We start from the raw sequence: 12,031 nt of genomic DNA on the forward strand, positions 1-12,031 counted from the left end.
GGCACAGAATCTGAAGCAGGCTCCAGGCTCTGAGATGTCAGCACAGAGCCTGACATGGGGCTTGAACTCACAAGCTGTGAGATCCTGACCTAAGCCGAAGTTAGACACTTAACTGACTGAGCCACCTGGGTGCCCCTGTCTTATTATTATATATTTTTAGCTCAACAAATACCATAAGCTGGGTGACTTACTAGAAATATCTTTCCTCCTATCCTGGAGGCTGGAAGTCCAAGGTCAAGGTGCTGGCATCATTGGTTTCCTCTGAAGGCCTCTCTCCTTGGCCTGTAGAATAACTGCCTTCTCTCCGTGTCTTTACCTCATCTTCTCTATTTTTTTGTATTTTTGTCTTAATCTCCTCTTCTTATAAGGACACAAGTCACACTGGATTAGTGCCTACCCTGATGACTTCATTTTACCTTCATTATCTCTTTAAATAGTCTATTTCCAAATATAGCCTTATTCTGAAATGCTGAGTAACAGGACTTCAACACGAATGTGTGTGTGGGGGGGTACAATTCAGCCCATCACAATGGTGAAGATGATAGTATCTACTATCTAGAATTGTTTTGAGAATTAATTGAGATAATACATGTAGAGCCTTAAAGGAGTTCCTGGCACAAGGTGAGTACTATTAAAGTGTGATAAGTAAAAGTATTATTATACTAGTTATATCCAGTCATGCCTACATTGTGAGTTTGTTGAGGAAAGAAAAGTAGAAATTATATCTTTTAATCCTATTATTTTTATTTATTATTTAAAAGAATCTGTCTGCACCTGGAATAGTCTTCACCTGTTACAGGTTCTCAGGACATGTTTGCTGAAGTGAAAATTTTCATCCCCGTTGGGGGACATCACTGGCACATCCCTCTAATTATCACTGTTCTTCCCCAACCAGTTCTGCATCCCACCATTCCTCTGCTTCTAACTGGATCCCAAATTTCACCTTCAGGCATAAAACTAGCAAAGTGGGGTTTCCTTTTGCAGCCATAGCATGCTTTTTTATTTTCCTAGAGAGATTTTGGAAGTTGCATTTATATAAAATTTCAATGATTGCCTTGCTTTTGACACATACCAATCTTGCATGCTAGTAAACTTCTAAGACATCAGTTTTCAAACTTGTTAGGGCAACAGGCGTGTATGTTTCTTTTTCTGGAATGCAGAGTTGAGCCAAGAGGGAAGTCCCTTTTGCCCATGAGTCTGATACAGTGTTTCTGAAGTCATCATTCTGAGGCAGGGCTAGCTAGGCTTATTTCTTCCTAAATGTTTCACTTATGAGAGCCTCAGCCCTTTCATCAAGATGCAGAATAAACTCCAGAGCAACTCTGCCTGGCAACAGAGAACCGACTGTAATCACTCTAAAGGGTGGAGCCTCACAATACTTTTCCTAAAATGTTTTCTTAAAAAGTAAAGGAAAAACTGATAGGAAATTTGAGTTAAGGTCAGAAACAGGTGTTAAAATGTTTCAAAGAGGCCGAGGGATTAGACTACCATAGAGATCAGTGTTAGCTTACTCCCAAAGCCATTTTTATTTTTTATTTCCATCCACATATCTGGTTTGCTGCAAAAAATATGGAGAGGCAATTACCATCGAGTTACATAATTAATTTTCTTTAAGACATGTAACAATTTTCAAAGAATTCTGTAAACATTTGTTACATTGGAAAAATGAATTTCATCTCCTATGTCCTGACTTTGTTCCCAGTAGGAAAGCCAAGATAATGAAGAGAATAATATTTTTTTTTAATGAAGGGAAACACCACTTTTATTTTACGGTGTTTCTAAACATCATTTGCCAACTTTTCAGAATAACATTGGCAATACCCCTTGAATATATATGTTGTGTGTTAATAGTTTTAACTAGCTATTTTTTCCCCCTATACGTAGCTTTTTAAACTTTTGAGCTACAAAATAATGCATAAATATCTGGACTACGAGGACCCAAACTGGAATTTGGAAGAACTAGGCTGGCTGATTCATATTGGCTACATGACGATTACATTTGTCCTTTGTAAACTGATTTATTAGGTCTGTGTTCTAGAGTATATTTTATTGTGCTCCAACGCTATGAATGAATTCTTTGATAGTGGCTTTTTGTCACATGCATCTTTCATGGTTCAAGGAACCTAACCTGTTGGAATATTCTCCTGTTGAAGAGTTTGCTTTTATATCTAGTGACATTTATCATTATCTAAGGCCAGCTGCCTGACTTCTCTTCAGTGCTCTGTTTATGGGGTTTGAACATCTATAAATGGAAACACTAGCTAACCAGAAATTATCGCCAGGGCTTTCTGATAGTGTCCTGAGCTCTCACAACTTGGAATGTCCTGCAATATCTAACATGTAAGCACGTCAAATCATTTTCTAGACAGAATCTGAATCTTTTTCTGTTTCTCTCTCTCTCTCTCTCCCACTGTCTCTCTGTCTCTCTCATTCTCTTGCAACATGGAATTTGAAAAGCATGAAAAAGGAAGCTTATTAAATGAGAATTTAGAGGAGAAACTGACGGTAAGATGTGTGAGATTTATCACAGATTTATAATGTAATTGACAGTAAAAAAGCAACTATCACAGATTGAAAAAGTACTAACTAGCTTGTATTTCCATGTGTTTTGTTTTTGTTTTGTTTTTTCTGGTCAACTGTCTTAAAATTAATGAGTTCATGGGTTTTGCTGAACACAGTGTGATAAAATTATTAATAAAATTTCAGTACTACAATGTGGGCAAAATGGATTTTAGTTGAATGATGTGGTTTACCTTCCTTTTTAAAACCAGAATCTATTTATTTTGAGCCCTTGTTGTGATTGTTCAATACTGGAAGATTATTTCATTAATTGAGATGAAGCTGAGCAAAGTCCAGTTTCTCTCAGAGATATTAGGAATATGTGTAAAGAAAAATATATAAATATCCTAGCCTATTTTAATGTTTTATCAAATAAGTTAACAAACTTCTAGTGTAAGGGTAAAGGCTCTGAAAGTTTTAATTTTTTTGTTATGAAAGTTATAAAACAAGTTTACCTTGATGCTAAAGAAATTACATGTCAATGAACAGTAGTGTTCACCTGTTTTTGCTCAAACACAAAATACACCATAAACTTGAATAGTAGAATGTGCTATTCATGGCTCACCTGATGGGTGTAGGAGGCTAATTATGCTTGTAAGTTTACTGTGGCTACGGAGTTAACGTTACAACAGGGCATGGCTAATTTTAACAACAGTACAAGTAGCAAAACGTAAAACTATGTCAACTTTAAGACCGGGACTTCTGAAAGTCATGAGAATGCATTGTTCTGGATGTTTGAAATAGAGATTTATGTGCTCTTAATGATGTTAAATCTTGAAAGAGGAAGAAATAAACCGGAGGGTTGAAAATTCTTGAAGTACATTAGAATTTCAAAGCTTTGAAGAAATATATTGACTACAATATAACTGAAAGGATCCAGATCATCATGTTAAATACTAGCAGTGGATCTCTGTTCTAGTGGTTGTCTAAACAAGTAATGGCCACTATTTGGCTTTTTGACTATTTTGGAAAACTATGGTTTATTATGAACTAACTGGGGTTTTGAGAGAAAAAGATCTGGGTGACAGTTCTTACACCACAACTTCAAAATGTAGGACTGTGGGATTTTGTTGAGGCTTCTGAGTCTCTGTTAACTCACTAGTAAGATGGCGAGACATCATACTGATTTGAAGGGTGTCGTGAAGATGAAAAACTATAATGTATGTGGATTCCCTGCTCTGAACTGTTATTTTCAAACTGGTGCAGGCTTGACTTGCTTAGAAAGTACATACCCAAAGTTTATTACTATGGAAAGAGAAATCTGAAATGTGATTCAAAGTAAAAGGAAAACTCAGATATGCTAACCATCAAGGCTTAGTGGCTGTAAACCCATTATGCAACCAGAAAGAGAGTAAATAAATACCTGAGTAAGAGTTGCTATGAATTATTGTGAAATTTGACCCAGAGGTTTTTGGCAATCTTTTATGGGAAGTTTTGCAAATACGGTGGATGTGGGGCAAGTGAACAAAAGTGAGAATGGTCTCTTATTTCACATTTTACTTTCTGGAGGGTCAGACATTCTGGATTCAGGACTCTATCTTGAACGCAGGTATAAATCTAAAAGTGAGCAAAAACCTCTCCTTAGAGGAAGCAGCTATCACAAAGTTTATGAACATTTCCCTGGAGGAGAGATCTAGGACCAGCCTCTGATTAAGTTCAAGAAGAGTGGAGGGAAACACGGGACAAATCAGAAGGCATGGGAATATCTAATCTGTACTGAGAAGAGATGGTTCTTGCAGAAGGGGGAACACATGAAAGTTTCGTCGTATGGACAATAGTCTCTATGAGCACACAGAGCTACATCTGTAACTCAGATGTCTTTCAGATAAAGGAATTCTGCCACTGTTAGCAAGAAAAGGTTACCTTATATTCAGTGCCTCTAAGAGAGCAGGAAAATATGTAACATACCTTTGAAAGTTTACTATAGAAATGTGGTTAATCCTGGTATAATATAGTATGACTGGCTAGGTTGCCAGATATAGTTAAAAATGTATTTTTGAGGGGTGCCTGGGTGGCTCAGTCAGTTGGGCGTCTGACTCTTCATTTCAGCTCAGGTCATGATCTCACTTTTTGTGAGTTTGAGTCCCGTGTTGGGCTCTGTGCTGATGGTTTAGAGCCTGCTTGGGATTCTCTCTCTCTTCCTCTTTCTCTGCTCACACATTATAAATAAATAAATAAATAAATAAATAAATAAATAAATAAATAAATGTATGTTTTTGTAGAGTTCACTAGGTTCTGAAAATTATTAAATTTATTACAAACAGTAAAGTTTGTAAAAATATGGCTTTAAAAGGAGAGGATATTTTTCCATTAAAATATTTAAACATGGGCCCAGTATAATATTGCTGAATTATAATATGCATCTTCTTTAAAATGAAAGGTGTACTTCTCATAAAGATCTGTATTATGAACAATGTTATGAAATATATGACACAATTAAGACATTTACATGATTGGCTGAATTTGAAAAAAATTTCCAAGGTGAGATCTATAGCAAATAAGAAAAAAGTCTTACAGATTTTTTTAAACAAAAATTTTTTAATGTTTATTTGTTATTGAGAGACAGAGACAGAGCCTGAACATGGGAGGGGCAGAGAGAGGAGGAGACACAGAATCCAAGGCAGGCTCCAGGCTCTGAGCTGTCAGCACGGAGCCTGATGTGGATCTCGAACTCACAAACTGTAAGATCATGACCTGAGCTCAAGTTGGATGCCCAACCAACTGAGCCACCCAGGCGCCCCTGGTCTTACAGATTTTTAAAATTCATCGGTTTATTCTACTGAAGGATCTACACAAAAATAAAATAGGATTCTTTACTACATATCCAATATGGATCTCGCCTTATAGGGAGGAGAGAATTGCTACCTTTAGCTATTGACTTTTTTTTTTGCCCTGAATTTGTTGCTCTTTGGTGATTAAAATAAAGATTCCTGGGAGCTTGGCAATTAAAGGTGTATCAATAAATAATCAGATAAGAAATATGATACTCAAATCCTTCAAAATGTCCTAAATTTACCAAACCAATCTATTTTTCACAAATTGGTTGATATTATCCCAATTTTTAAAATAATTTTTTAATATTTATTTATTTTTGAGAAAGAAAGAGACAGAGTATGAGTCGGGGAGGGGCAGAAAGAGAGGGAGACACAGAAATGGAAGCAGGCTCCAGGCTCCAAGCTGTCAGCACAGAGCCCCACGTGGAGTTTGAACCCACCAACCGCGAGATCATGACCAGAGCTGAAGTGGGACACTTAACTGACTGAGCCACCCAGGTGCCCCTGATACTGTTCCATTTTTTGACACATGAAAAGAAGAATCAATTACCATGGGCTTAAAAGGACATTTCCATCCCTTGATAAACCAACAACGTAGTAAGCTGTGGTAGATACTTTAGTCATCCCTGATTCTGCAAAATCCAAATTATTCTGAAGGTAGTTTTTGTGGGGGTGCAGGGAGGGAGGGAACTATTTTGTAACAATACAGTTTTGTTTGCTTGGTTCCACAATAACTGATGTTGGAACTGAATGGATCTTTTGTTTTTTCTGATGAGGCTTGAGTAACTATTGTATCGTGAGTTCCCCAAAGTACATTCCTTAAAATTCCGATTTTCCATACTGCTCCATGAAAAGAGGTTCTAATCTATGCTTAAGAATATTCATGCAACACTGTGTACAGAATGAACTGCACAGTATTTCCTTTTGGAGACTCCTAATGTATTTTAACACACTGAAGGCCATGAGACACTCTGGAGGTTAATCTAGTATTTCTTAAACTCCCTACCAGTGTAATGCATTTTAATGTGTTTACCATGACAATCAATATTCTAACTAGTGTTCTCTAGTTTAGGAAGTGGTGTGTCAGTATATTAATTGTCTGATTTTATTTATGAGTTTCATTTTCAGAGTAATGATACACAAAATAATAAATTTAAGCTGGGTATCATTTATATCTATAACATGAGGTTATTTCTGGAATAGTGTTGAAAGTAAATAATTTCTGTTTAGTACATTTTAATAAATAAGTAAAATTAAGGAAGGACATCCTGACTATTTCCTCAAATCTTTTTCTTTTAGATTATTAAACAAATCAACGAAGCATTTAACTTCAACTAAAATTTCTTAATGAAAAGGAACAATTCATGTATTAACATAGTAAAAATAGTCATGCACTTCAGGGTATTCTGAAATAATGATGGCTCTTTCTCTAACAGATGAAAGCACAAATAGACTTTACGCATAAATCTAATAATTTCTATCCCATAAGTATAATATGTCTCGAGACAATTGTATGTTTCCAAGTAATAAATGCTCACTAAGTATGACAAATATAATGATAATAAGAAGGGTAAGTCATCCAATTCATTATATGTTGAAGCTTCGTAGAAGCAAAGTAACATAGTAGTCAACTTCTGAATGTCATAAATATTGCTTTTTTGAGTAAAAAAAAATATGGATACTGAGAAATTATGTCATCTGACAGATTTTTTTTAACAGGATGTATCTAATTATAAGGAGATGAAACTTAAATTTTTAATAATTGAAATTTTACTTTTTATATTTAAAATTTTTCAACTTATTTTGAATTTTTTGGGGAAAAGTTTATCCAGTGACATGTAAATTTACCTGTGATCTCACAACAAACATTATTTTCGGTTTCATTAAAAAAGAGATCACACCATTTCTTTTTGATACAATGAAAGAAAAGAAACTGAAGAAAAAAACACAGAAAACTATGCGTTCTGAAATTCTGTGACAATTCAGGGAGTGCACATTTAAAGTAAGGTGCAATTAGTTATTTATAGCTTCATTAACACAAATAAAATTAATTATTTTCTATGAAGAAATTTGTTAGCAAACAAAAAACATGGGACCGGCACTTTGGTGATAGTTCCCTATGTTAGTATCTGATGACAAATGTGGCTTTTGTTGGGGGACATCTTCATAGGTGCAAGCTTGTGTCTATTAGGTAGAAATGTCCTCAGCAAAAGGAGAATGAGCCTTTCAAATCAGTGGACATTTCTGAATGCCTGTGTTGAACAAGACAGGGTCCTATGGACTGTAGTGGACATGATAGAGTCTTGGCCACTGAAGAGATTATTATATTTTATCATTTTTTTAGTAGGTTATGAAATAATAATGGTAAATTTTAGTAGCTTGGAAATATTTTAAGTAGAGAAAACATAAACATCCCAATTCTCTTTTCTCACATAGACTTGAGACAGCAAGTCTGTAATTATTCATCAGAATGTCTTAACAGTGGAGCTATTGTAAATCATTTTATATAGTAACATATTTTATTCTGTCATAATATTGACTATTAGCGGTCACTCAAAGGACGTGACCCCTGGTTGACCCACAATCTGGACCCCAGCAATTGGAGGCTCCTCCCCCTCCTACCACCACTTTCCCTGGAATATACATTCTGCCTATCATTCCACATGGGAGCTGTTTTTAAGGAGGTAGCCTTGAGAGAGTAAGGTGTTGTTGAGACCACCTGGATGATCGTGTCTGAACCCGGTTAAGGCCCCTATGCAAACTTTTATGATTATGCCAGTTGGGTGTGGAGATCTACTCATTTTGTGACACCTAAGACAAGTTTAACAAGTAAGTTCCTTGCCTATTAAACCTGCCACCTAGCAGTCTGGAGCAGTCTGCCTATTTGGTCTCTCCTAGCTCTCCATGTGTGGGGACCAATTTCAAATTTCACCTGGGAAGCTCTCAAGATTTTGAATCAACACCACTTAATCTACTTATTTTTCTAATTTTGTCTAACTAGAGTCATGGGTAACAGATACTCAGTAGGTGCTGACATACTTGAAAAAAACCTTTAGACTATGGATGTTTCTGATGTGTCATTCAGAGCTGATTTTTAGTACAACTTGAGTGTTGATTTTGATCCATACCTAATTCCTGACAAGACAACATCATATAATAAAATAAGTGGTAAATTTAGATTCATAATCCTCTTGTGGTCAGGTCCTGGATCTATGTATCTTTATCATAATGGATTGCCCTGGATCCTTTTATGCTAATTTTTATAGTGACGAAAAGGAAGGAAAGATGTAAACAAACAAATGAACAGCTACATCTCCTTCTCTTTGGCATCTGATTATTTATTTTAGAAAACTCTTTCCATTTCTCTGCCATTTGTACTAGTAGACCAATGACTCTTGCTATGTTCTGGATTTTACTGATAAAGTTGCTTTGGGTGCCCATTTTGTTGGAGGGATCATTTTGATAGTAGAGGATATAAGTTAATTTGTCCCCAAACCTTAACTCCTCTATGATGCTGGCTCATGTTTGTTTGTATGTGTGACACCATCATGGAGAATGGTAGGCATCTGGGCATCTTTAAGAATGCTGCTGGTCTCCTTAACATGTTTGTGGTGCCTACAGTACATTCTGTGTCTGTGTGGCACCTCTCCCAGGATGGCCCATTCATGAAAAGTATATTTTGCATTGATTAATCCTTTTTCTCCAGAGAGGGCTAGAGTTCTGTAATAAGTTGACATCCAAAATACTCTGGAAATAATTATCTAAAAAAAAGAGAAAACAGATGGGCATTAATAAGCAACATTTTATAGTGTCTCAGTGAGTATCCTTCAACTGGAAGGCAAATGCAGGAAATCCAGGACTAGGATTCTCTGCATTTCTGAACTCAGTGTCACTTCTGAATTTTTAGTAAGATTAATTTATTCCCCTTTCTCATGGAGATAAGGACTCCCTGAGAAGTCAGTAAAGCGGTTGTAGGATTGATCGGTCAGCACCAGGTATTAGAGAGTTCACAGGTTAAGATAATGTTCTCCAAAGAACTGAGACATCCCTCCAGCATTATGAAGGATAAGAAGATTTTGATTTTACCCCAGGTGAAGTATAATTGCAAAGAATAACCATTAAATCTAATCATTTGGCAGATCAAAGTAAAAGCCTAAATAATTGCTCTTAAGTCTCATTTTGCGTAAGAAGTAATTCCACCCTAACTTCTCTCTGGCCTCCTTTTCATAGAGCTAGTAACAGAATTTTAATAATACTTGAAGACTCTGTAGCTTGGAATAAAAAAGAAAAAAGGAGGGAGGAGACAAGATGCCATGGACCATTGGGATCCATAGGAAATTACTAAGCAATAGGAATTGAAGTCTTAATGGGTATAATTGCAGAAAGAAGACTGGAAAAATGATGAGTTAGGGTAGGTGAGCACATGCATGTGTTCTGAGTACCATCTTAACATCTATGAAAATCGAAACACAGAACCTGTGTCATTGTGTGTGTGTGTGTGTGTGTGTGTGTGTGTGTACTTCTGACTCCAAAGAAGAGGTCTTCTCTCTTTTTCTAAGTGCCATCTAGTGTGGTAAAAAGTGTGTTGTATCTGAGTCGAGGAGACCATTATTGGTGTTCAAGTTGTGTTTGTGTGACTTTACTTCAGTCACATAACCTTTGGTTTCCTTCTCTACAGCCTGAGAGATTGGGTTGGATTAGCATATATTCTCTAGCCTTTTATAAGTCTGTAGGAAGTACCCACTGGCTGTGTGGTTATTAAATCCTTTCCATACCAAAACAATGCCTATTTACACAAACATTAGAAACCTTGAAAAATATTATATTTTTATGTCCTCACTGACCAAATGTAAAGTCGAAGTCCTTGTTATTAGTTTATTTAGACTGTGGTATAAAAAGTTCACAGTTCAGTACTCATGAGTTGAATTGCACAGATTTTTTATGTTTACGCGAAGAAGCCACAAAGATTTGAGAATGGGATCATGTGTGAACCTTATGGAATAGATTAATAAAGTAGCATACAAGTGGCTTAATATTAATACCAAAATATTGTCAGAATAAAGCATTGTATGTTCTCATAATACTACATAAAATAAAGTAGATGCTGTGTTTTCATCGGGAACAAAATTTTAGAATACATAAAGTCTGTGTTTTAAATGTTATTTCTAAGATGGGTTTCTTTAGCTCTTACTCATTCCCTTTTGTAGTTCTTACCACTCTCGGCAGTGTGCCTGACACAGATATCTTGGTCCCTGTGCAATTCTAATTTTAGTCCCTTTGCACTGCTGAAGGTTGAGGGAAAAAGTAGACTGCACCGAATGGCAAAATCCTCACCACCGTTTCCATTTTTCTTTTTCCTTTAAGAAAAATGAGGGCTGTGTCAGTTAACACCCAGGGACGGGAGGGGAGAGCAAAGTGAAACTGATAAGGAGCCAGATTTCTACTTTATGGTTCAAATGAAGTTCTTGAAGCCATCCAGTCCTTTGAAAACCACTGCTAATTAAAGCAGTGTCTGCTGATAATGTAAGTCTGAGATGCACTGTTTGAATGGATCTTTTGATGCAGCTCTGTGTGTTGGTGAATAACAGAAGGGAGATGGATTGCAGGCTTTAAGCGAACTGTGCTTTCACACTGACATTTATAACACACTGTACGTGCGGCGAAATATTTTCTAGGTTCTCATTGTGGGAATTACAATAACTTACATACCTAGTTGTTCTGCCCCAACTACGGCTCCCCTCAGGGAATGACAAATAGACTGTTGTATTAGTGATGTAATTACATTACAGAGTTATGGGCTTTATTTTGCTACATGATCTTCATAAAAATAAGGAGGTGATTTTTTAAATGGTGAGAGGGTGTCTGTGGTTTAATTGCCAGTTTTCTCCTTTATTTACAATCTAAACATTTCTCAAGGGTACTTTCCTCAATTTTCTTCTCAGCTAATGGGTGTTGCCTTGTGTACGTAGCTTCTGGGGAAGACGTCACCCCCAGTTTGTTCTGCAAAATAGGCCTCCTGCCCTTGTGGATGTCAGAAGGCAGCAATTCAGAGACCACCTCATGCTTTTAAATACTAACTTGATGACATTCATCTCAGAAGCAGATGAGAGAGCCCCTAAGGTTGCTTTCCTAAACCTGTAATAATTTCTCTGGGATATCATGTCGTAGTGGGAGACCGAAGGAGGAAATGTCAGCATGAATTAATAAGCTTATCACAGAGAGTGGGGAGTTCTTTTAGAATATGTGAAGGAAACATGGGAAATAAAGTAGTTTTGTTCCAATTTTGTTTTTGTTCCAGTTGAGCTCAGCTTTCAATCTGGAAATTCCTGCATGTTTTGTTGTTTTATCTGCTTTTGCTTATCGATTCATCCATCCATCCATCCATCCATCCATCCATCCATCCATCCATCGATCCTGGGGGTCCTCTGCTTGCAGCTGGCTGACCTCCTGGTGGCCGGGACTCCTCTGCATGGTGTATGGAAGAAGAAGAGGGAGTTGGTCTTGGAGATTTGCAATGAATTCTCTTCTTTGCAACCCTATTAAAGTCATGACCCTAGTGGAATTTGCCTGCCTTGAGTCTGGTGCATCCTGCAGGGTTTGGAATGATATTTATTAGGGTTCCTTCCTGACTGTAGCTCTGTTTCATAGCATAGCCATATACCTTCATCTCCTTTTCATCTTCCAGAAATTTACGAGGT

General features: G+C 36.7%; 1 protein-coding gene across 1 annotated transcript in view; it reads left to right on the forward strand.

The window, feature by feature from the left end:
* Positions 1-2,304: 2,304 nt before the first annotated feature.
* Positions 2,305-12,031, forward strand: part of LOC122489639 (muscular LMNA interacting protein) — a 250,265-nt gene continuing 240,538 nt past the window's right edge. Inside the window, 1 exon segment of the mRNA XM_043591667.1 lies at positions 2,305-2,505. Coding sequence (XP_043447602.1) covers positions 2,443-2,505 — 63 coding nt within the window. The 5' untranslated portion in view covers positions 2,305-2,442.

Source organism: Prionailurus bengalensis, chromosome B2 (genome assembly GCF_016509475.1).
Source record: "Prionailurus bengalensis isolate Pbe53 chromosome B2, Fcat_Pben_1.1_paternal_pri, whole genome shotgun sequence".
NCBI classification, from domain to species: domain Eukaryota; kingdom Metazoa; phylum Chordata; class Mammalia; order Carnivora; family Felidae; genus Prionailurus; species Prionailurus bengalensis.